Genomic DNA, 24,451 nt, shown 5'->3' with positions numbered 1-24,451 from the left:
CTGGTCCCCGGTTCCAGGCTGCATTTCTATCTTTGAAATGCACAAGAGCTTCTGCTGGGACTCTCTCGTACATTTCAAAGGCAGAACGACACCGCGCCCCTGCCCCCTCCCACTGAGCTGGAGCAGGGGGGGAACCAGCTTTTAGGCCAGCTCCCCTCACTACCCCCTTCTTCCCCCCCTCCCCCACTGCCTTTTTCTGATAGAGGCAGTGGTCGGGGGGCAGGGGAAGCGACTAGCTGACTAGTGTGTTGACTCTTGGCTAAGGTTTTGCTTATTGGACAGTCGACTAGTTGATTAGTCGCTTACACTCCTAGTTGCTAGCGAGGCTCCGCAACATAACACAATCTCATTAGGCTTCAGAGTCATACAGCACCACCTCCTATGCTCAAACATCCCATTGTCTGCCAGGCTGGGAATGCCCCAGAGCATGGGCTGAGGTTTGATTAAGGCAGCTGTTCCTGCTCTGTGCCGTCTTGTATAAATAGCAGCTAGCGGGGTGGTGCTGCTAAATGCCTTAGCTTCCTGATGGATCCACCCTCTGTGAGCCACCCAGCTTCAGACAATGGCTGGGAAAGTTCCCTTTTAAAGGGCACGTGGAACCGGGCACTGAAGCGCTCGGAGGCTTTTCGCAAAGAGGCGCTCGAGTCTATTGGAATGGATTCGGGAAGTCTTGCAGGCTGCTCCAACGTGTCTCCCATGGCTCAGACTGGTTCTCGAACACTTTGTGAATCTCTTTCATCCTTCCCCTCCTTGGCAGAGGGCCGTTTTCCACAGCCGGGGTAAGACAACTCCCGAGGGAGTCAAGCCAAATCCTCACAGAAATGTAAGGTTGGAAGGGACCTCAAGAGGTCGTCTCGTCTAGCTCCCACGCGGAGGCGACACCAAGTACGCTAGTCGATCCCCGATGACAACGTTTCTTCTACGTTTTTTCCATCCAGTGTGCGGAATACATTTTGCCATGTGCACGAAGGCAAGTGTGGATGTGCACCACCAATACACACACACGCTGCCGGCTGTGGGTGCTCTGCCAAGTAGCCGAGTGGGATTTGAATCCCTCCTGGGCAGCAGTCCAAGTACTCGGCTTACAGGGAATGCTGCCGGACTGGTGCTTGTCCGGCCTGTTCGTAAAAACCTCCAGTGACACGGATTCCACAGTCCCCTTGGGAGCCGGATCATCCTACTTTGCACATGGCTCAGGGCAGCAGGGTGAAGCCCCTTTGCCCTGCCAAGATGAAATCCAGCCCAGGTGGGCAGTGCCCCGCGGAGGCCAAGGCGAAGCCGGTTAGTGGGCGGAGCCCCGCTCGTAGCTGTGCGCTTCAAAAAACGCCGTTTCCAAAAGGGACATCTCTGCTGGCAGCCTGGCCACAGAAGCTGGGCTCCGAGTCCCCTTTTGCCCCTGCCCCAGCGGGATGCTTGCCTGCCAATGTGCATCTCGTGCCCTGGTCCGTGGCTCAAAGATCACTGGTGCTAAAGCAACATGGAGATTGACTGGGAACAGGCCTATCCATGGGACGGACCCTGGGGGCACAGCCCCACGGCCAGGATGGCAAGTAGGATTGAGCCAGGCAAGGAGCCCAGCTCTCATAACGGGGATCAATTGGGAAAGATACAAAGAACCGGCTGAGATGGGTGATTTGAGACACTCCTGCTCCGGGCTGCTTGTTTATTGAAATAACTCACAGAGAATCCATCAGCAGAAAGCAGGGACGTGAACCCCTGTGTAATTCGTTAACCGGTTAGAGGTGATGTTTAGCCAAGTAACCGGGGGCCGGGCGGGGGTCCCCTCTAGCCTGGCTAGGCTACAGCAGCTCCCCCGCCCACTGCGGCCAGGCTGGAGTGGCGACCCCCCCCCCACCATAAGCAGGGGCAGCTTCAGCCTGGCCAGAGCAGCCCCCTGCCTTCAATGGATCCTGCCTGCAGCAAGTGCCGAGCTGCTCTAGCCCCACTGGTTAACCTGAATTGTAGCTGTCACCCATTAAGGGCAGTGCTTACGGGTTAACCAGTTAACCTTTCACATCCCTGGCGAGAGGCACTTGGGTACTGACGGAACAATCCAATGGTCAATAATCACATTGGACCCACTGATACGCAGCACCCCAGACTCCCTGGCAGCCATGGGGGCAAATGGAAAGAGGGGACATTAAAGGTCCTGTACTAGGGACCCAATGGAGAGAGCAACAGGATGGTGCTCACTCGCTGGCCCGCTCCGCTGCACGACCTCCCGCCAGTCGCTTCCCCTTTCTCCACAAGCAGAAGAGAGAGCAGATCAGTGCTGCCGGTGAGGTGCTCGGAGATCCACGCACAAGCAGCCCGGGGTGCTAGGATGAAGACTCATCTGAGGCACCTGCAGGACTTAAGGGTGAGATCTGAAAACTGCCGCTGGGAGTTTCAGTCCTACCTCCTAAAGCAGAAGGTTCCATGGAAAAGGCCCTCGAGCTAAGGGCGCCTTGTCGAAAACGCAAGACAGTTAGCAAAGGCACAGGACAAAAAACGGTCAGGCGAGTAACCTTGGCACTCGATTAAGGACCTTAGAAATGAGCGATTAGCCCCTGTGATGACGAATGATGGGCCAGGGGTGAAAGCACAACGCTGGCGGACCCGATTCCTCAGTTCTATTTCCAGCTCTGCCATTGGCTCTCACTGTAGTTGGCCGTATTAAGGCCTCTGGGGAGGGGCAGTTTCGAGGCCTCTGGGGTGGTAGTTGGCGGTATTTACAGCCCCGAGATGAAAGCTGGCAGTTTTGAGGCACCCAGGGTAGTAGTTGGCGGTTTCGAGGTCCCCAAGATGGCAGTTGGCGGTTTCCAGGCTCCAAGGGTAGTAACTGGCAGTTTCCAGGCCCCCAGGGTAGTAACTGGGGGTTTCCAGGCTCCTAGGGTAGTAACTGGCAGTTTCCAGGCCCCTAGGGTAGTAACTGGGGGTTTCCAGGCTCCTAGGGTAGTAACTGGCAGTTTCCAGGCCCCCAGGGTAGTAATTGGCGGTTTCGAGGGCCCTGGGGTGGTAATTGGCGGTTTCCAGGCCCCTAGGGTAGTAACTGGGGGTTTCGAGGGCCCTGGGGTGGTAATTGGCGGTTTCCAGGCCCCCAGGGTAGTAATTGGCGGTTTCGAGGGCCCCGGGTGGTAGTTGGTGGTTTCAAGGCCCCCCAGTGGCCTGGCCGAATGGTGTCACAAGAGGGCTCCAACAGGGGGCCAGGCACTGGTGCCTGATGGCCGGGTCGAGCCTACACTCTCTCCAGGCCGGGCTTCTAGGGCGTAGGCCGGAGGGAGCCGGGAATCGCCATGGCAACAGCATGGGAAAGGCGTCGTAGTGGATCCGCAGAAGGTGATTGGTCACTGATGCCGTCATTCAAGCTGCCGGGGGGCGGGCGTACGTGTGCGTCTGCGGAGCGGCGAGATCCGCTATCGCGATTGGCCGGCCTTGCCGTCACTCACTCTGACGCGAGCTCGCTGTTGTTCTCTGTCTAATTGGCGCCGCGCTCCGTCACTGAAGCGGCTTTGGGAGCGGGCGGGGTGGGCTGGGCTTGCTGCTTTCCGATTGGGTAGCTCAGTTGCCACTCTCCAGCCCCTGAGGGCGGGCGGAACGCCTCGCCCGGTGATTTGGCGACCGACCTGTCAGTTCCACTGTCCTCGGCGGCGGATTGGCGGGATGCTGCACGGGGGCGGGCTCAGGCCCGCGGTGCAGGGAAGAGGCTGTTGGAGCTGAGCGTGTGGGGCCGGCCGGCCGGCGGTGGCTGCCTGCGGGGCCGGAAGCCTCGTGGCTGAGGAGCGCGCGGAGCGGGTACCGGAGAGAGACCGGGCGCTGAGAGGGGGGAGAGGGAGAGACAGGGGAGCGGGGAGGGGCAGAGTGGGGGGGGCTGGGGGGGGCTAGGCGGGGGGAGGGGTAGAGTGGGGGGAGGGGGGCAGAGTGGGGGGGGCTAGGCGGGGGGAGGGGCAGAGTGGGGGGAGGGGAGCAGAGTGGGGGGCTAGGCGGGGGGAGGGGCAGGTGGGGGGAGGGGAGCAGAGTGGGGGGCTAGGCGGGGGGAGGGGCAGAGTGGGGGGAGGGGAGCAGAGTGGGGGGCTAGGCGGGGGGTGGGGGCAGCGGGGGGAGGGGAGCAGGGGGGGGGCAGGTGGGGGGAGGGGAGCAGAGTGGGGGGCTAGGCGGGGGGAGGGGGGGCGGGGGGAGGGGGGCAGAGTGGGGGGCTAGGCGGGGGGAGGGGGGGGGAGGGGGGCAGAGTGGGGGGCTAGGCGGGGGGAGGGGGGCAGAGTGGGGGGCTAGGCGGGGGGAGGGGAGCAGAGTGGGGGGCTAGGCGGGGGGAGGGGAGCAGAGTGGGGGAGGCAGGGATAAGTGCAGGGTGAGGTTGAAGAGGAAGTGAGGGGTGGGGGGAGGAGGGAGCCGGGTGTAGTGGGTAGCTGGGGGTAAGGGAGAGTTGGGGTGAAGACAGGTGGGAGGTATGTATTTGAGTGTGTGTGCATATGGGAAAATTGGAGCTTAAGGGGAGACTAGCATTTGGGGGGCTATAGGAAGATTCTCCTCTACCCACCCCTCTGCTGGTTCACATCTCCTGTGAAATGTGGGTAAAAGGTTTAGGGAGGAGGATTGAAAGCCCAAGAATAGTGTTGGGGGGGAAGTTCCCTTCCACCCCATAGATTCCAAATGGGAAGTGCGAGGGAGGGTGTTTACCCTAATGGGTTTGAGGGACGGGGTTGTCTTGGGGTTCAGACAACGGGTGGGAGGTGAATTAGAGAGTGTAGGAGATTAAGGGGCATGCAGGACATGATGTACAGTAGAATAGAATTTAAGCAGTGATATTTTTGGGGTGGATGGGACGAAAGGGACTTAACAGACTGTACAGTGGATGGGTTTTTAGCAACTGGCACCCCATTGTGCTATTTAAATAATAGCGGGCAGCCCCCTATCTTCTCATGCATTTTGCAGTAGTGTTCAGCACTGGGGGAATTCCTGTTGTTCCCATGAGGATTGGGGTGCTCTTTGGGAAGATGTAGAGAGGATCAAATTGTTTGAGGAAATGAAAAGCACAGTGATCTAGATGCTGGAATTAAAGGTTTGGGAGGAATCTAAAACTTGGTGGGCAGGGACTCCTTGTTCCTTTCAATTTCTGAGTGACTACATCATAAAAAGTTTCCCAGTACAAAAGGAAATAGTTTGGCTGCTGGATTAATTGAGATCTGACAAGTGAGAGAGTTGATAAATTAGAAAATTGGTCTGTAATTATATGTAGGCTCGTTAGAAGTAGATTTTTATCCATGAACATCAGTACATATTGAGTTTTCTGTATACACACAAACTGATGAGAAAATATTTCCATCAATGATAATCAACAGACAGTTTGTGAAAATGTATTACTTTGATTTAAGGATATTGACTTTGCATATTTTGGCATGTGATGTTGATAATTTGGGTTTTAATGTTTATTAAGCATTAACTTTGTTTTGAATCTCAACTTCCACTGTCATTAAATAATTATCTGGCCTGCATAATTTTCCATAACTGTAAAAATTTAAATGATTAAAAATTGAAAAAAATGCTAAAAATACAATTGATGTTGAAATTGTAAAAGAAGAATTCTGCCCAACCTAAGTATTGGTTGACTCTTAACAAATGAGGTAGGCGGGAAGGAATTGAAATTGTGCTTGTTTTGCTTTGAGGGGTTACTTAGTTGCGGATAACAACAGAAGGGACAGCTGAGATTTGGGGATTAGGGGTTACTTTAAACACTCCTCCCACTCTTGCCAATATTGGGAGTTTGAGAACAGAAATCCATCCACAAACAGTGCTCAGAAGCTGTTGAGTCCACACCTGGCAACCTTTGAAACCTATAAAAAAACAGGGACACTGGGTGGAGGTGAAAAATAGGGATGTACCCTGTGACATCCTCAAAATACATTGAAGTGGGACAGGTGTTTGAAAGAACAGATGGTGGAGGAGGGGTGTAAATTTCACTGCAAAATTGCACTCTCCTCAATTGGGACGCTTGGTGTGTGGTGAATTGCCCAGGAAGGTCACATTGTGGAATAAATGCATCATAAGCATGTTTTGTTTTGTTTCTTTAAAGCTCCTTTGTGAGTGGTGGCAGGCAGAGGAGAAAGGACTGCATAGGCAGGTAGCGAGCCCTGGGGTTGCTTACATTTGCTTGTGCAGTGGTCACGGCCGCTTATTTGCTGCATAAAGCCCTGATTGGAAGCTCACTGAAAACTGGAGTGAAAGGGAGTCAGAGCTGAATTCCTGCTTCAGAGAGTGGAAGCTGACGCACCAGCCTAAGAATAGAGCAGAGAGGGGAACTCGTACAACATTAACTCAAAAGATAGCCCCTGTTTTGTGGATATTTCATCAGCAAGCCATTCTTTGGAGGGCAGTCGATTTTATTTTGTACATGGCTTATATACAGCGGTGAAACTGATGCTTCCCAGTATAGCAACTGCATGTGTAATGTGTAGGGTGATGTCTCGTCAGCGTCTTATCGTGTTTGTTCTGTGGTTCTATTTCAGCTTCTGATGAAACCACAGCCAGGACTGGAGGAGTCGCTGAACCCTTCCTTGCTCCAAATCTTTGACTCTTCAAGCTTCCTTCAGGAAGCTTCTCAAACCCAGAGGAGAGGGAGAAGCAGCAGCTACTTGTGCTAGAGAACACACCCTGCTCTGGAAGCAGAGTGGTGAATCAGGAAGGCGAGAGGAAGTGACTGCATGTGGACTTTTGAGACAGTAAGTCACATGGGTTTATATGTAACCTCGTGGACTGTTATCAAACAGCAATAGCTCTGAAGAGGAGGGGAGCGTGCTGGAGAGGGACTTTGTTTACTGGGGTATAAGTTCTTTCCTCTGGAGATTGTAGATAGGTAATTTGGCTCTCCCGAGTAACCTGATTTTGGAACAATTGGGGGATTAAAAAAGAGAACCTAAAACTGAAGCTTTGAATTTTTCTAAAACTTTCCCTCTTGGTGAATGAGGATACTTTGAGCTCTCGGTTTTTGCTGTGTTTCCCCACCCATGTTTGTTTTTTTTCCTCTTCCAGAAATGCTTTCTCTGAAGAAATATTTCACTGAAGGGCTCATTCAATTCACCATTCTACTCAGCTTGATAGGTGTTCGTGTGGACGTGGATACCTACCTGAACTCGCAGCTTCCCCCTCTGAGGGAAATCATTCTGGGCCAGAGCTCTGCTTACACCCAGACGCAGTTCCACAACCTGCGGAACACCTTGGACGGATATGGCATCCATCCAAAAAGTGTAGACCTGGACTATTACTTCACAGCCCGCAGGCTCCTCAACCAGGTGAGGGCCCTGGACAGGTTCCAGGTGCCCACCACCGAAGTAAATGCCTGGTTGGTGCATAGAGACCCGGAGGGTTCTGTGTCCAATGCCCAGCCCAGCCCAGCCATCACCCTTGAGAATGGCAGTGGCCTGCAAGATGGGACCAATCCTGACAATGGCATGAGGGAGAGCGGAGCTGAGCAAGGATTTGGTGAAGAATTGGAAGACCTAGGAGCAGTGGCTCCTCCAGTGAATGGAGACTTGACCAAAGAGGTAGGCAGCACCTTTTAGGAAAGATGTGTTCCAAAGAAAGGGAACGGTTGGAGTGTGACGTTGTGTGTGCGTACCTTCTGCAATGCCCACTGAAAGCGGGTGTGCTCTGCACTTCTGAATAGCCGATTCCCTAGGTATCGATGAGCTGCATGGCACTGGACTGAATAGTGAGGTTGGATGTTCTGGAGGGGGGCGGGGCTGTGTCTTGGTCTGCAGTCGGGTGGCTAGTCAGTAATTCAGTTTGAGTGGAGATTTGCATTTATGGGAATGAGACAATAGCACCTTCTGTCGATTTCCCAGTATTGGGTAACAGCCCATGAGTCATGTGGGTGGTAGATTACTTGGCTCTGGAGTTTGTCCAAATAATGTTTACAGCTTGGTTGTCAACATAGAGTGGGGAGGAGAGTGAATTGGAAAATGGCTTTTTTTTCCCATCCAAATGTATTCTCTTAGTTGCTATGACACAGCCATGTGTTTGACTCCTCAGCAGCTGCTACGCTGTTTCCATTAGCGTTCTTTGTCAAGGCACATTCTGGCTTTGCTTCCCCGTGGCTGTATTGTATTGCTTCTAGTGATGAATTCCGGTGGAAAATGTTGGCATGGATGTTACAGCCTCTCTCCTAAACTGCTGCCGCTTGGACAACCTATTATAGATGGTGGAGAGTAGGCATAGGGAGGTTCAAACCGTCCTGATCCTTAATCCTGTGGTGAAGCTTAGGGGCAGCTCTTTGCAATCAGAAGCAGGGGAATTCTGTGGACAGCTGTTGAGGCTGTCCTGAGCTTCTGTCATGGGACTTCAGCACAGCTCCAGGCAGGGAATAGCATAAATGTCTCTGATGTGAAAGTGTTCACCCAGGAGAGGAAAGTGGTACATCCTGCTTCAGATCTGGTACTATGCAGTGTGTCCCTGGAAACCTGCATGGAGCAACTTACCTGAGTGTGAGCCCCTTCCCCTGCCCACTAGAAAGGGCTCCTGCTGTGGGTAAGACCAAAGGCTAAGAGACCTAAGTCAGGCAGTATTACCTAGTGTTTAGAGCAGGGCACTGAGGCCTGGTCTACACTACACTCCCATCAATCTAAGCCAGGGGTCCCCAACGTGGTGCCCACGGGCGCCATGGCGCCCGCCGGGGGATTTCTGTGCGCCCGCTGAAACATCTGGGCTGGCCCCACCCCCGGTGCGCGGCACATGCATGGTGCCGGCTCCAGGCGCGGGACGCATGGGCGGCCCCTCCCCATGGCGCGCGGCACATGCGCAGGGCCGGCCTGGGGCGCGTGGGCGGCCCCAAGGGCACATGTGCTGTGCCGGCCTTGGGCGCGTGGCTCGTGGGCAGCCCCGGGCGCGCGGCACATGCGCAGTGCTGACCCTGGGCGCATGGCTCGTGGGTGGCCCCGCCCCCGGGTGCGCGGCGCATGCGTGGCCCCACCCCCGTGTACCCGGCACGTGAGTGGCTCTGTCCCTGGGTGCCCGGCAGCCACGCAACGTTGGGGACCACTGATCTAAGCTATGCAACTTGCCAGAGGATGTGGTGAAGGCTAGGACTTTAACAGGGCTCAAAAAAGAGCTAGATAGATTCATGGAGGTTAGGTCCATCAATGGCTAGTAGCCAGGATGGGTAGGAATGGTGTCCCTGGCCTCTGTTTGTCTGGAAACAGGAGACCGGGGAGGGATCACGTGAGGATTCCTGTTGTGTTCCCTCCCTCTGGGGCATCTGGCGTTGGCCACTGTCGGCAGACAGGACACTGGGCTGGATGGACCTTTGGTCTGACCCAGTCTTGCCGTTCTTATGTAATTTAGACTGACTTACCGCCATGTCTTCCATGCAGTAAAGGTGGAAGCTGATGCTCTTATTTTCCTGTTGGAGTGCTGGGGTTGATAAGAGAGTGCTCGGAGGTTGATTTATCACGTCTAAACAGACGCAATAAATTGACCGCCCGTGGATCGATTGCTGAGACGAGCCCTGAGAGTAAGAGATGCTTTGTATTTTCAGTTGTTACGTTCTGTGTGATCCTGGACAAGTAAATAATTTATGATAAAGCTTCCATCTGAGGATCTCAAAACACTTGACACACATGTTCAGAAATCTAGCTTCTTATCAGTCGCGTGAGAGAGGTGTATCATAGCCCCTATTTACAATTGGGAACTGCGGCATTGAAGAAGTGACTTGCCCATGGTCAACACAGTCTGTGACAGAGTTGAGAGAGAAATTCAGATCTCGCTCCCATCCTGTGGCTTCACCACAAGGCCATCCTTCCCTGTACCTGGGGTGATTCCCTTTTAGAATGGGGGTAATGTACCTGGAGATTTTTTGATGCCACATTCTATGTAAATATAAAGAGTGAGTGTGTGTGTGTGTGTGTGTGGCGGGGGTGGGGTGTATTTAGGAAGCTGGCGTTAGAGGAGGTTATAGGAAGAATCCTACAGCTGATTAGTGTGGCTTGTAGGTTGGTATCATTGCTGGTTTCTTGATGCCTAACCTTTTCTTTGTTTTCTACATAGTCTAGTGCATGTTTTCTCCCCACATCTGTTCCATTTTTCACTAAGAATCCTGATTCACACCTCAGTTTTTCTTTACAACTGTACCCAGAAGATGCTCTGTGACTTTCTTTAGGACCCTGTTCTTTCCCAGTTTTCCCCACCCCGACTCCCCATTTATGTTCAGCACCGATGACTTGCAGTGCTAGGAAATCCTGCCTCCCAACCCATCCGCTCCAGGTGAGCATGCATTTCGTACCTCCCTCTGTCCCCCAAATGATGCACAAGTCAGTACATGTGGCTGATGTGAAGCTACAAACAAACCATGGAGGCTTGATACTGAGCATTATCTAAGGGATCGTTTTTCTCTGGAGCCTTGCACCTCATTCAGCTGTGTGGTCACAGAGGGACTTAAAAGCTTTTTCGGTCAGGTGTGTTTTGCTGTGCGGTTCTTGGCAGACACTGTAATTGGAATTCGCCCGAGACAGGCTGGCGGTTTGACTCTCCTGCTGATATCCTGTGGGAAGCAGACAGTACAATGGCGTTAGGCAGCCAGTTGTGAGGGGAGGGGAGAGACTTTTCCCAGATCTTCTCCCGACACTTAAAATGTTGCCAGACTATTCAGATTGGATGGTGCAGAGCAGATCTTGCTGCAGGGGAAGTGCCTTGTATCGTGGGGCTGGCGCTCGCTCTGCGATATGCTGCAAGACTCTCTCTGTTTCATCGTTCTGATTAGCTTTGAAGACGATTCTGTCTTGGAACTTGACTTACAGTCCTGTTCCATGAACGTTCTGCTAGTGGCATATCCTGGGGTGGGTTCTGTTTGGGAGCATCCCGTTGTTTTGCTGTTGTAGCATCCCAAGGGCAGTGTGTTTTACCTGAGTGTCTCTTGTAGAGGTGTTTCTTCTTCCTTCAGTGCAGCATTGGAGAGGGAATTGGTTTCCTGTTGACTGGTCTTTGGAAATACTGGCCCTGTGGATTACGGTCTCCCTATAACATTTCCACAACAAGAGGATAAAAATACCCAGCAATTGGAACATGTGATGAGCTGCTGGTGTGGGGTATTATCCCAGTATGACAAAGCCCCCCTCCACCCAGTACTCTGGGAACAGGGTATTAGCACGCGGGTAAGATCTTCTTACACTTGGCTGTCTGTATAAAGCAGACTTGTTTACAGTCAGCTCCTAAGGGAGGGCAACCAGATAAAGTGACCAGCTGAGGACATACTGTTTCTGTTAACCTTAAAGAGGAGGGATATGGGTTCCTTCTTTTTTGGGTTGAGGGGATTTAGGTGTCTGCTTGGGCTCCTGGGAGGCGCAGTGTTAGATAGGGAGAGCCCACCTTTATTCAGAGCTTTCTTTTAAGTATTGAAATAGCATTTACTGCTTGCAAAGTGTTTGTCAATGTCCGAACTGACAGGTAACTGGCCATTGCCCATCTGTGTCATGAGGCTAAAGGCCTCTGTCCGTTTCGTGAAAGTGCTTTAAGATCTGTGGATGCAAAATCCAGTTTCCGTGCCAAGTATTGTCACTGTGCACAGATGGTGAAACCAGGGCACAGAGCGGCTCAGCGCATTGCTGCGGGACGCTGGGCAAGCCAGAGGTGGAGCTGGCAATGTAATGAAGGTCTCCTAACTCTGTCCTGAGTTCTAACTTGCTGCGAGACTGTAAACAGCATCTGCTTTCGGAGCGGGCTCTTCTGAGAGGCCTCCAAGTCATGGCGTGTTTGGCAGGGAAAGGCAGAGACTGTAGTTAATGAGGGTTAGCTCTGCCATAGGGGTGGACTGACTCTATAGGTGCTCCGGGACTGGAGCTTGGTGGAATGGGGCTGGGGCGGGAGTTTGAGGGAAGGGATGGGGTGGGGGTGGAGTCTAGGATGAGAGGGAACTTGCCCCCCCCCCCGGGGGGGGAAAGTCGGTGCCATGAGCTTTGATGTAGCGTGCAATCCAGATGTTATGACCTGGATCAGATAAGATCAGTAAATGGATATTTCACAATGAGTGCTTTGGGAGTGCAAGGGCTTTCCATGGGACTCCACAAGGAGTCAGGATATATCCCTGTACATAAAGCTGGGGGGGGTGCACTGTGGTAGCTGAAGGATGTAGCAGAAACAGAGGAGAGCCAGACCCAGGGCTGGGTCACACTCCCTGCTCTGGGCGCTGGGACCAGGTATGTAGGGTCCATCAATGGCTATTAGCCAGGGTGGGCAGGGATGGTGGCCCTCCCCGCTTCCAGCAAACAGAGGCTAATGGGCGACAGGGGAGGTCGCCCTGTTCTGTTCACTCCCTCTGGGGCACCTGGCACTGGCCGCTGTGGGCAGATGAGACACAGGGCTAGAGCTGGTCTGGCCCAGTGTGGCCGTTCTTATTTGGCTGAGATGCCCTTTTGTCATAATGGCAATGCTGTTACCTGGCATGCCAGGCTGCAATACCCAGAGTAGGGTGCTGGGCCTTGCCCTGTGGGGTGCAGGAATATCTCGGGCTGGAGGTGAGTGCAGAGTATGCCCCATCTCAAGCCCGGAAGCTACCACTCCTGGGATGAGTGTGGGGTCGCTCCGTCTCCAGCCTTTCCCCTCAGGCCGAGCTTAATGTTGTGATGCTGGGGTGGAGGGTTCTGTCATGCTTGGTCAGTGCTCCCTCCAGCCCCCAGGGTACTTTTGCTCTCGCAGAGCAGTCACTGAACCTGTGTGACTTATGACACTTACTAGAATGGCTCTGATTTTTTTTTTTAATTAAATGCTGAGACACGCCTGCAGCTCTACCCATAGTGCAAGAACCAGGAGATAGGCAGTGAAACTGAACAGCAGCAGATCAAAAGCTAATAACAGTTTACACAACACACAATTAATTTGTGGAACTCACTGCCCCGAGAGATCATGGAGGCCAAAACTTAGCAAGACTCAAACACAGGATTAGATTTATATATAGAAAAGGAGAGAGCATCACAGTTGTTAGGCCAAAAGAAATACACTGCTTTATATCAACTAGGGGTCCGGGTCCCTGTGGAATCACGTCAGCTCATCTAGATATTTGCCTAGTTTTACAGCAGGCTCCGTAAACACACTAGCAAAATCAGTACAAACTACCATTTCATGCAGCCAGTGACTTGTTTATGCTGCTCTGGATACCATAGACAAATGTCAGTACAGTATTTGTAGTCTGGATTGGTCTATAATGTTAAAAATGAGAGTCAGTCATTTTTCAGTCAGTGTGCTGTGAGACTTTTGTATCAAGTCTGATTTTGGAAGCAAGTGGCTTTAAGTGAGGTGAAACTTGCGGTGGGGGCGGGAGCGGCACACGACAGGCTACAGTAGTCTAGAAGAGTCGAGCGTGGAAAGGATAAACGCCTCTAGCTTCATGGCATATGCCAGACACCAAGGGGCAGGCAGAAACTTCTTTTGTGGGCAGCTTACTCCGTTTGGAGGCCTCCGCCTTCCTGAAGAATCTGTTACTGGCCACCCCTGCGCTAGAGAGATGGCTCACTGGCCTGGTGGGTATAACCGTTCCTGTTTCTAATTCGCTCGCTCTCCGGCTGCTGGTCCATGACTGACTCAGTGGCCAAGCTCACGCTCGTATCCGGCATGCAGATACGATGTGCAGATCCTCCCCTCTGCCAGTGACATCACCGCACATGTGCAGACGGCACGGTCTCCCTGTCTCTGGCTGTGACCTATTTTCCCCCCTCCGGTAGGGGAGGCCGGCTGCCCATTTCCTAGTGAGTGCTGGTCTTGCAGGACGTGGGGCCCTGTGGCACCAAAGCTGGGGCCCTTCCCCTGCCCCGCAGAAATGGCAATAGCCAGGAGGAGCTCCCTGTGCGACAGCGAGGAGCCGAGCTGCTGGTAACTTCTAGGGAGCATGTAAAGGACCCTGGCAAAGGTCCCATGCAGCCCAGGGCCCCTTGATGGTGGCCAGTAGATGCTGTAAGTGTCCCTGGAGAGGGAGGAGGGTGGGGAGAGATCCCTCTGATGGTTCACTCCCTTCTCCCCCTGGGGCTGGAACTAAGGCTGCTGGGGGAGGGGGTTTGCAGCACCCCAGGCTTGGTTCAGTGGCTCTCAGCACCCCCCCCCAGTGTTCCAGCCCCCCTGCCTCTCCCCAGCCCACTGCACCATTCCAGGGAGCGGTGGGTGGGGCACCTCAAGGAGACACAGCCCCAGCAGCTGAGCACAAGGGGGGGGGGAGGGCTCCTCGCTGCAGCTTCCAGAGCGACCTGGGGGCGGAGCTGGGCTCTCGCCGCAGCCTAGGTGACGAGCACAGGGGGCGGAGACTGGCTCCCACTGCATCCTCCGCGGTGACCCGGGGCACGGGATTGGCTCTCGCCGCAGCCTAGGTAACAAGCGGAGGGAGGAGACTGGCTCCCTCCGCATCCTCAGCGGTGACCTGGGGGAGGGGATTGGCTCTGGCTGCAGCCTAGGTAACCGGCAGGCGGGGGGGGGGGAGGGGGTTCAGTCGCGCTGCAGCCTCCGTGTTGAGCATGGGGTGGGGATTCCATCTCCTGCAGCCTCGGCTCGGAGCAGGGGGTGGGGACTGGGTCTAACTCCTGCCTAAGTAACAAGCCGGGCAGATTATTGGATCTCCGGCTCGGGGAAGGAGGAGGGGGCGGAGGGCTGGCTGGCCGGCTGAAGCACAGCACCTGTGGATCACATGTCGTTAGGGGGCTTCCAAACAACCTGGGGTCCAGCCTGCCAAAGCCAGCTCAGTTACCGAACTCGGAGATGTCTGTGCGGCATCACGCCCGGGTCTCTCAGCTCTGCCTTCCTGGAATTCGCCCCACATAGACCATGATCTGCATGGACAGCTCCATGAGCAGCAGCTGGGGACATGAAAAAGGTATCCCTCGCCTTAACTCTTGCATTGCCCCAGCGTCGCACGCTGCTCCGGGCGAGGCAGACATGGTGGGGAGAGACCTAGGAAGTCTGGCTCAGGATGGGAGCGGGGGTCATCTGAGAGGGTCCTTGGGGAGGCTGATGTGGTGGTGACATTTGGGCTGGTCTTTGGAGAAAGGGGGTGGGGGATGGTCCCTCGGTAGCATTGGGATGCTGTCCCTCAGTACATACATGGTGTCTGGTAACATTGGCCTCGCAAGCCGCTGGTACCTCGGGCGTCTGGTTGGTCCCTGGAGTCGGAGGGGGGCAGTCTGGTTTTCTCTGGTCCATTTTTGTAAGTCCAAAATGTGATGGCCTCTGTAGGGAGGGGGAGAATCGTTAAGGGGCAGCCGTGGAGAGGGATGCTAAGGACTCCCCAGTAAACTGTGCAGTATGCGACTGCCGTCATTTTTCACTAAACCAAACCACTGGGCTGTGGTGGGGGGGATGCAAGCTGGGGAGGAATCTGCCCTGCCCAGGGTTAGGTGTTAACTCCAGGGGAGGGCCTGGGGGCTCCGAGTCCTACTCACAGGCCCCTGCGGGTGGAGCCAGCATGGGTTTCTGCGTCGGTGTGGGCTGGCATTGGAGGGAGGGGTTTGTGGGTAGCGGTGGCTGTGAAGAGATTCCTGACGTTATGGGGTTAGGGACCTGGAGTTTGGGGTCGGGCTTCCGCTGATGCTAGGGAGCAGGTGGGTGGCGACAGGCGTGTCCCAGTACGCTCAGGGACACAGATTCTTTGCATGGCTGTAGCGGGAGGGGACCTGACCGAGTTCCCAGAAGGGGCTTAAAGGAGCGGCAGAGCGGGGGCTTTCTGTGGGAAGGGGCTGGGCAGGGCTGGCATCTCCGTGGTGAGCAGGCAGCGGGGAGCTCAAGTTGCATCAGGTGGCTGGGAATGCAGGGTTTTTCCTCTCCAGTGCTCTCCACCCCTTTATGCAAATGGGAAGAATGGCACCATAGGCTGATGCAAGCTCCTCCGTGGAGCAGCAATCCTGCCTGACAATTGGCCCTCGCCAGCCGGGCAGCCCAGCGCTGTTAAAGCTGCAGGCTCCTTTTGCCTGACTTGGGAGGAGCCCACGGGGAGCAGGGAGGAGACAGCGGAAGTCGCTTTCCAATGGAGTTCTGTTCTCTCTCCAGCCTGGCTCCTTTGCACACTGTTTAGAGACCTAGCAGGGCAGAATGACCATTGGCTCTTGTGCAAAGCCGGCGTGGCCGCTGGCCTCTGTGCAGGGCAGGAGTGAAGGACTGGGCTGTGGAGTGAGTGATGATGGAGGCGGGGGGATGTGAAAGAAACTGCTGCGGAAGGTGCTCCGGGAGGGGGGGACGGGCCCTTGTGCCACATGTGGGTGGGAGTGGTGTGGGAGGGCTCGCTGTGGTGGAGCGGCAGCGTTGCGGGGTGGGCTGGGAGGGGTGTTGGCCAGGGGAGGTTGACTTTGTGCTGCAGCACTTGGGGGACAAGGGGAGACGAGGGTCTTCCCTCCATGGTGGGGTGTAGATGGATCCACTGAGTGCTGAAGGAAAATCTTATGTGTCTTTCAGGACATCGATTTGATTGACATCCTGTGGAGACAGGATATTGATCTGGGCGCTGGGCGAGAGATTTTTGACTACAGCCATCGCCAGAAGGAGAGCGACGTGGACAAAGAACCGAGCGATGGGAGGGAGCCTGGGGACAGCTGGAGGAGCGGCGGGAATGAGACGGTGGAGAGAAACGTGCTAGTTGATGGAGAGACGGGGGAGAGTTTCCCTGCACAGGTAACAGCCTCCCGAGCAGGGCTGTACTGCAGTGTTCTGGGATGTCTGCCGTTGGGCAGGGGAAGGGCACGAACCATCCGCTGGCAGGCTCTTAGGAGCGGCACTGAGTGGTGTCCCTTCTTCCTTCCATTCTGGCTGATGGCAATGGCCATAGAGCCAAGAAAAGGCAGGAAGACCCCCCCCCCCAATTTGCATGGCATTGTGGGATGTTGGAGGACAGTATGACACCCAGCCTAGAGAGAACTTCGGAACACAGAGGCGAATTAGGGGAAAAACCAGGAAGTTGTTGGCACCCTGATTGTCTGCTGCCGGGAAGCAGGCTGGAGGCTCCAGGGTCACTACCACAGAACAGGACATGCACCGTTGGCTAGCTTCAGAAAGCTGTGGCAGGTGCTGTCTGGCTAGGAGGATGCAACTTGAGGCCAAAGTGCTGGAGGCTCTGGTTATCTGGACTCTCTCTGAAGAACGTGCTAAGCCCCTGGGACTCTGATGTCCTTGGTTCAGAAACACCTCCCCCCCCCCCCTTTCGGGAGATTCCCGCCCTTCAGTAAACTCTGCTGAAATGATTTGTTGTCCCAGGTGGCGGGCGTGGAGGATCAGACGGCCCTGTCGCTGGAGGAGTGCCTTAGGCTGCTGGAAGCCAGCTTCCCGTTCGGGGAGAACTCGGAGGTGAGTGGGAAGGTGGAAACCCCTTCTCCACTCGTCACTCAAGTGTCACCACCCAGAGCCCGTTCTTAGTGCTGAGTTGGGATTTGATGCCTTTTGCCTCCCATTTAAGACTGCACCTGAGACCATGAAACAGGCAGCAGATTGGGTTAATTGTCTAAGAAAGCTCAGGCACAGCTCGTGGGAAGCAGCCAATGGGGAAGATGGTCACAATTAATTAAGGGTTTCTGAGTCTGTTTCTAATTAGTTTGCAGTGAACTGTAGGAGAAATTCAGACTAGAGCTAGCTGCTGCTAAAGACCCGCTCAAGGCGTCCCTGACCTGCCTCTCCTCGGCAGACCAGATGTGGCTGACAGTTGCTTTGTGTTTAGTTTCCAGCTGCAGATGCCTCCCACCTAAACGAAGCTGTGCCTAGTGGAAGCGTCTCTCCAGCTCTCCAGAACGGCCTCCTGTCTCCTCTGCTGACCGAGACTGAGTCCCCGTTCGACCTGGAGCAGCAGTGGCAGGACCTTATGTCTATAATGGAAATGCAGGTTTGTTCTTGTCCTTGCTAATGGTTCTGCTGTGGCTACTTGTCTGCTCTCCATTGCCCCCTTTTCTTCCTCCAGTGGGTTCCCGAAGCAGGACCGATGGAGGGGCACACGTGTGTGTCTTGGGCACTCCATGCGTGGGTGCGGATCAGGCTTGCTGTTGGAAAGGCGCCATGCGTACGCCCCAGCGTAGTGTCTCTTCCCCTTTGTGCCCGCTGGTGTCTAAGGCACATGCTGAGTGGCTCTTTAGGTGAGGGTGAGACCTGCTGCGTGGTGTTCCCAGCTCAGGCTGCTGTGGCTGCTGCTAGCTGCTTAGCACAGCCATCAGACCGCTGAGTCCTAGGGCACAGTGGTAGTTTGGGGTTAGTCACTGCCACCGCGGCGGTGGGCCCTTTTCAAACTGCATCTTGTGTTTGGAGCAGAGGGGAATTCCTGCTGGTTGGCAACAGGAATCTTAACTCTGCCAGGCCCTGCGAACGTCACGAGCGTGCTGGAAGTCGCTCCTTCCATGAGCTCTGCAAACTCTTCTCTCTGCTGCCTCTGGCGGTGGCAGTGCGAGGAGGCCATGGGGGAGGACGGTCCCTGAGACTGGATCGTTTGCTGACCTGCTTCTAATCTTTCAGGCTATGGAAGTGAGCAACACGGACACTGAAATCCTGTACAATGGCACAAATGGAGACCCGCTGGCTGCTAACTACAGTCTCGCGCCGAGCACTCCCATCCATCAGAACGTCAGCCTGCATCAGGCATCTCTGGGGAGCTGCGCACAGGACCTGTCCTCCCTCTTCAGCTCGGAGATCGAGAGCCCCTCCGTGGCTAGCAGCTCAGCCCTGCTCCAGCTGGCTCCGGACAACTCCACTGGCCTCAACACCACCTTCGGAGCGACCAACCTGAGTGGGATCTTCTTCCCTCCACAGCTGAACAGCACAGGCAACGAGACCACGGGCCCTGGCCTGCCTGACCCCTTGGGAGGTCTTCTAGACGAAGCCATGCTTGATGAGATCAGCTTGATGGACCTGGCGATTGAAGAAGGTTTCAACCCAGTGCAAGCCTCTCAGCTCGAAGAAGAGTTTGATTCTGACTCAGGGCTTTCTCTGGACTCTAGCCATAGTCCTGCTTCTTTCAGTAGCTCAGAAGCCTCCTCTTCCTCCTCCTCCTCCTCCTCTTCCTCTTCCTCCTCTTCTTCCTCTTTTTCCGAGGAAGGCGCCGTCGGCTATAGCTCAGACTCTGAAAATGTGGACTTTGAAGAAACAGAAGGGGCAGTTGGATACCAGCCGGAGTACAGCAAGTTCTGCCGCATGAGCTATCAAGACCCGTCCGAGTTACGCTACTTGCCTTACCTTGAGCATGTTGGTCACAACCACACCTATAACATGGCACCTGGCGCGCAGGACCCTGACGAGCCCCACCTGCCAGCTGTAGCGAAGAAGAGCAGCAAGGAGAAGCAATCTGACTTCCTGGACAAACAGATGAGCCGGGACGAGCATCGAGCGAGGGCCATGAAGATCCCTTTCACCAATGAGAAGATCATAAACCTGCCAGTGGAGGAGTTCAATGAGCTTCTCTCCAAGTACCAGCTGAGTGAGGCACAGCTGAGCTTGATCCGGGACATCAGGAGGAGGGGCAAGAATAAGATGGCTGCCCAGAACTGCCGCAAGAGGAAACTGGACACCATCCTGAACCTGGAACGGGACGTGGAAGACTTGCAGAGGGACAAATCCAAACTGCTCAGGGAGAAGGTGGAATTTCTCAAGTCCCTTCGCCAGATGAAACAGAAGGTGCAAAACTTGTACCAGGAAGTGTTTGGGCGCCTGCGTGATGAGAACGGCCGGCCCTACTCTCCAAATCAGTACTCCCTCCAGTATGCCAACGATGGCAGTGTGCTCTTGATCCCTCGCCCCTTGGCCGACCAGCAGGCCAGGCGGCAGGAGAGAAAGCAGAAAGACAGGAGGAAGTGAGCCGGGGGAGGAGGAGGGCGCTCACTAAAGTTAGGAACTGGAGAAGGGCCGAGCCTGGAAGTACTAGAGGAACTTTCATGCCTTCTTATCCAATATATCTTCTCAAACATGACTGCTGCCGGTCAGTGTATAGGGAGAGACTGCTGCACATGGAGGGTGCAGGACCTGCACAGTGAGTTTCTGATGGCTCCCATCAGGGAGTGACCAGGGAGCAACAGACAGTGAACTGGGCAAGCCCAGCTCCCTCTACGGCCTGGGATCCTTTGAGTCTGGGGAATAAGCTGGCATCCTTGGTGGTGAGAATCTGCAGAAGAAGGAGAAACTACTGCTTAGGGACTGGCTTCAAGAGATTTAAGCAAATGAGCTTAAAACAAAGTTATAGGAGAGAGACTTTTCTGAACTTCCAAAGTTCTGTGACTTCAGGTAGTCGTTTTTTTTTTTTTTTTTTTTTTTTCTTTCTTTCCCTGAACCAGTTTTGACATTGGTGTGTGATAAAACCTGATTTAATTCCAGATTAACCAACTTCCCCCTTCCTAGATCAGACCAGTGCATACATGAAAACACATGCGGGGGTGACATTCATTAACTCTTTCCGGTCTGAGGATCCTTAGATGGGGCGAGGAGAGATGGGAGCTCTTACCTTGAGGCGCTGCGAAGGTCTGCGGCCTGAGGAGGGTGAGCAGCGGTGGGGTAGGTGGGCCTGGAAAGGGTTAATAGAACCACTGTGATGGATCCCCCATGAAACTCGAGCGTGTCACTGCCAATGAGCCAGCATCGTGGCGTTAGCCGACATGGCAAGCACCGTCTCCTTCCACAGACTGGCCAGGGAACCCGTTGGGTGGGGGGACTTGGGTCTAAAGCTGGTCTGCAGTCCGTTCCTTTCCGGCTGCAGGAGTCTGAGGAGCTGGCTGCTGGATGGCTTGAAAGGAGACGTGGGGTTGGGCGTCGCAATCCCGGTGGGCATATCGCACAATAAGGGGAGCAGATGGTTCCTACCCCAGAAGTGGGCTTGTCATTATAGAACTAGACATCTGTTCGGATTCCTGTTTCTTAACCACGCTTTGTGTTTCGGGCGCGTTCCCAGTAGGCTGTAGAGTGCTTGTGCGCAGTGAGAGAAGCCCCAGTGTTCAGAGCTGCTCAGTGTAACCGTGTGAACACATGATAAGATTCTCTTCTGTCCCTAGGTGTTGGTCTGACGTCCTTTGTTTTAAGAAAGGGGGGGCGGGTAGTGCCTTGATTGCTGCTAGTCTTGGTCCCTGAGGCCAAGGCAATCCTAGAAGCTGTATTTACAATATAGCACAGCTGGGCGTGTACTGACTTTTACCAGCAACTGACAAGCAAAATGGCTTTCCCAGCCAGTCCTGTGCGTGTCCTATGGGGTGAGGGCGGAGCACTGACTGGAGAACGTGCATCCTATGGAGAACATGGGATCTGCAGCGCAAGGAAGCTGGCGATGAGACGCGAGAGCAAAGGTCTGCTGTTGGCAGCCTGGAGAGCTCCGATTGCACACGACAGCCCCGCAAAAGGAGGCGGGCTTGGTCTAAAATGCGTATTTCAGGCTATCTTCAAAGCCGAGCTGCGGGCGCTTGGGTAGTATATTCACTGTGCCATGGTCCCATGCTGGACAGCAGGAGATGGACTAGCTAGGACTAAGCAGGTTGCTTCCATCTTTAACTTCTGTGAGTCAATGGCTTTACTTTCTTATATGCATGAGATGAAGCACAAGTAGTGGAGAGGTGGTTCGGGTGCAGGGGGGTCGGAATGGAGCCTTGAGTGAATGTCTTAAATTATTTTCCTCTTAGAAGATTTATTTTGATGCTCTGTGACCTGTCAGGGAGAGAAGAGATTGTGTGAGCACAGGACAAATAAAACGGCTTATTCACTGTATGTCCATTTGTTTCACGGAGTCTTTTTTTTTCTTGCTAGCAGAAGGGACGCTAAACTAGTAATGATCCTGATGGGTAGTTTCTTGTATAGAGTAACAGCCCTGCCTGCATCGAATGACTCCTCCTTGGGTAGAGACGTTCTGGGTTTGCCTCTTGAGCTTTAACGGGGCCTAACCATTGTAAGTCTCTGCTATTGACTTCTGTCGTCAGAAGGCCCTTTCTGGCCTCTGGCGAGCAGAGGGAGCAAGGCGAGCTGCCTTTGACGAGAGGGCAGGAGCTATCGGAGCGTGTGCTTCCATCGCTGTAGGTTCAGACTCTGAGAACTTCAAATGTCCTTGGTCTCAAAGGGCTGGCACGCTACACTGGCATCCCCTCCAGCACAGAGATGCTCCCGACTGGAGTGAACTGAATTTTGACATCGGTGGAGTAGAGCTACCGACCGCGTTAGTGGGCTAAAAGGTTTCAGGCCTAGTGATTGGGGGGGGGGGGGGGGGGGGCGTGTTCTTGCCTGGGACCGCCTAAGAAAATCCTGCATGAATGAGGGAGCAGGGATGCTCTGGAAAACAGCAGCTACTTCTGTATTTCCATCCTCTCCCTAGTGAAAAGCAGCCACTGAGACGAGCTTCCTTTCCTGCCGCACCTGCCAGAATCGTCCCCCTCTCCCTCTGCAGAGGGTGCCGTGGCTTGGGAGAGCCTGTATTTGCGCGTGGGCCTGCTGGCCAGCTCTCCGCACCAGCCGTGCGCTTCTAGCACAAAGAAAGGCAGGGCTCTACGTAGGAATGCAACGCACCCTGCAGCTCCCCTAGGAGCCAGTCCCTGAATGGAAGTTGCAGCCACTTTGTGCATTGGGGAGGCTAACTCGGGAGTGAAGAAGGACTCGGTGGGCAGATTAGGGTCTCTTCCGGGGCAGCCTGCAGGGCTCCTGCAGCAGCACGACCCCCCCCGCTCAGGCGTGGTCAGACAGGGGCCATGTAGAAAATGTCAGGGGTTCTGCGTGGCTGCTGAGAGTCGCATGTGATGGCAATGCTTGGTCTTCCTCCTGCTGCAGTAATTCTCTGGAAAGCTCCTCCATCCAAGAGCCTGCGGCACGGAAGAGGAGTAGGAGAGAGGTTCTTGCCAGTTGAGTCAGAACCAAAGTCCTGCTGGAGGCTTAAACGAGACGCAGCGGGAACGTGAGTATGACGCTGTGGGGAGCGGGCACCCTGGTTGCTGCTGGGCTGGAGCTCGCAGTCCGTGATGTGGGCTCCCAAAGGGAATAGCCTCGTGCCGCTTACTTTGACCTGTCAACCCAGAGGGCAAAGCACAGGCCTAGGCCGGGACTCAGCTACTCCTGGCGCGTCACGAATAGAAACCAGGAATCCCCCTGGAGCGGGGTCCAGTCTCAAGGGCCCTCCCCCAGTGAGGAGCTACTGCGTCGGACAAATACACGAGTAGGAGTGAAGGCCAAAGGGCTAACCTGAAGGAGCGGGATGGGGACACCGAGCACAGCGCCCCCTGCCCCTTGAAAGTATCGAGGGAGCCGGCGATCGCCTCCTGGAGGAACTCTGCCCGGATGCGTGAGGGACAGAAATAGGCCCTGCAGCTGCAGGTCCTGCCCTCAGCCAACTTTAACTCCCTGGTCTTCAAAATGGCCACCGCCAGGAGGAGGTTCTGCCACTTTGTGGGGCCACGGACGGGGTGCGCGGAAATCAAGAGGCGAGGGGAACGTGCACAGGAGCCGGGGGAGGGGCTGTCCTGCTTCCTGGGAGGCAGCTAAAGCCCCCAAGGAACCTCCATTACTACTGCGCCTGCCGTGCGTTGGAGGGAGGCGCCGCTCTTCTGCTCCCAGGCCCCCCCGTTCTCAGCAGCCAGCGCCTGAGAGCTCGTCCCCTGGGTCAGGACGCGGTGTACCCGCCACACTGCAACTGGCTCCTCAAGAGGCTCGTGTGAGGCAGGCTGGAGCAACTGTTCAGGGAAGGAAAACGAAAGTGGCAGCCGGGGCCTCGGCCAGCGTGGAAGAGCCTCGTTCCCACCTCTGCGAGGGGCTAGCTCTCCGTGAGGCCTGCGTCCTGTTGCCAAGTGAAGTCAAGGAGCCTCGGGAAGTCGGGGCGCTAGGGCCGGAGCTGCTGCGGAGTTTTCCAAAGCACCTCGCTTACCCCTCCCTCTTTGGGTTTATTCTTGTTCCCTTTTGGCCCAGGGCCCGGGGGTGGTTGCCAGGCTGAGCGTGGGTTTGTCTCATGCCGCTGTCATTGGCAGACAGTGCGTGTCTGCCCATTTGCTGCCTTTCCGGCAAGCTAATATTCGCTGCAGCAGCGAGGGCCTTCCCGCTCAGTCCAGGGGCTTACCCCTCCCTCTCCAAGGGGAATGCCGGGTGAGCGGGATCTGCTGCTGCACGCTGGGGTAGGTGCACTGACACAACAGAGCTGTCAGCTGCCACTCTGGCCTCTGCGGTAGACCTGCCCCAAGGAGCTGCCACTCTAAACGAGACACAGGCAACAAGAAAGCGTTCGGAGCGCCTTGGCCGGGGTCCCAAGCCCTGGAGTGGACGTAGAAAGTGAACACGCCCTGAGGTCCAGCTCCATGCTGTGAGCAGCCGCCTGTCCATCCTTCAACGGCGAGCGGAGCAGGAGAAAAGGGGCCCTGACCCAGGCTGTTGTGGGTTTTCCCTTCCCTCTCCAGAGCTGAGCTGCTCCTAGGCTGGAAGCTTTGCATGGAGTTGCTCTCAGGCAATCCTGTTGCGTTTACCGGCCGAGTAGGGCTTGGCCTGCTGTAAGCTCCAGACTGCTCCCCTCCTGCACTTCTACTTCCCTCCTTTCTCTCCTCTCGCCCCT

At 55.0% G+C, this 24,451-nt stretch overlaps 1 protein-coding gene across 3 annotated transcripts; it reads left to right on the top strand.

Moving 5' to 3' along the window:
* Positions 1-3,619: 3,619 nt before the first annotated feature.
* On the top strand, positions 3,620-21,642 carry NFE2L1 (NFE2 like bZIP transcription factor 1). 3 transcript variants are annotated; one of them, XM_006120471.5, is made up of 7 exons: positions 3,620-3,774; positions 6,483-6,695; positions 7,006-7,517; positions 16,387-16,602; positions 17,182-17,271; positions 17,639-17,800; positions 18,421-21,642. In XM_006120471.5, the coding sequence occupies exons 3-7, from the start codon at positions 7,008-7,010 to the stop codon at positions 19,753-19,755; spliced, it is 2,313 nt and encodes a 770-aa protein (XP_006120533.1). In that variant the 5' UTR covers positions 3,620-3,774; positions 6,483-6,695; positions 7,006-7,007; the 3' UTR covers positions 19,756-21,642. The 3 variants fall into 3 exon arrangements, with proteins under 3 accessions (XP_006120533.1, XP_075767561.1, XP_075767562.1); XM_075911446.2 differs by lacking the exons at positions 3,620-3,774; positions 6,483-6,695 and adding an exon at positions 6,743-6,829; XM_075911447.2 differs by lacking the exons at positions 3,620-3,774; positions 6,483-6,695; positions 7,006-7,517 and adding an exon at positions 15,930-16,104.
* Positions 21,643-24,451: the final 2,809 nt, after the last annotated feature.

Source organism: Pelodiscus sinensis, chromosome 29 (genome assembly GCF_052426305.1).
Source record: "Pelodiscus sinensis isolate ZL-2025 chromosome 29, ASM5242630v1, whole genome shotgun sequence".
Taxonomy (NCBI): domain Eukaryota; kingdom Metazoa; phylum Chordata; order Testudines; family Trionychidae; genus Pelodiscus; species Pelodiscus sinensis.
Note: the sequence above shows the minus strand (reverse complement) of the source record. Positions and strands in the feature narration are given on the sequence as shown.

Excerpts from the sequence above, each read along its gene's own strand:
- NFE2L1 (XM_006120471.5), top strand. The coding sequence starts at position 7,008 with ATGCTTTCTCTGAAGAAATATTTCACTGAAGGGCTCATTCAATTCACC. Across the intron at positions 17,272-17,638 it reads CGTTCGGGGAGAACTCGGAG|TTTCCAGCTGCAGATGCCTC; the intron begins GTGAGTGGGAAG and ends CTTTGTGTTTAG. Across the intron at positions 17,801-18,420 it reads TGTCTATAATGGAAATGCAG|GCTATGGAAGTGAGCAACAC; the intron begins GTTTGTTCTTGT and ends CTAATCTTTCAG.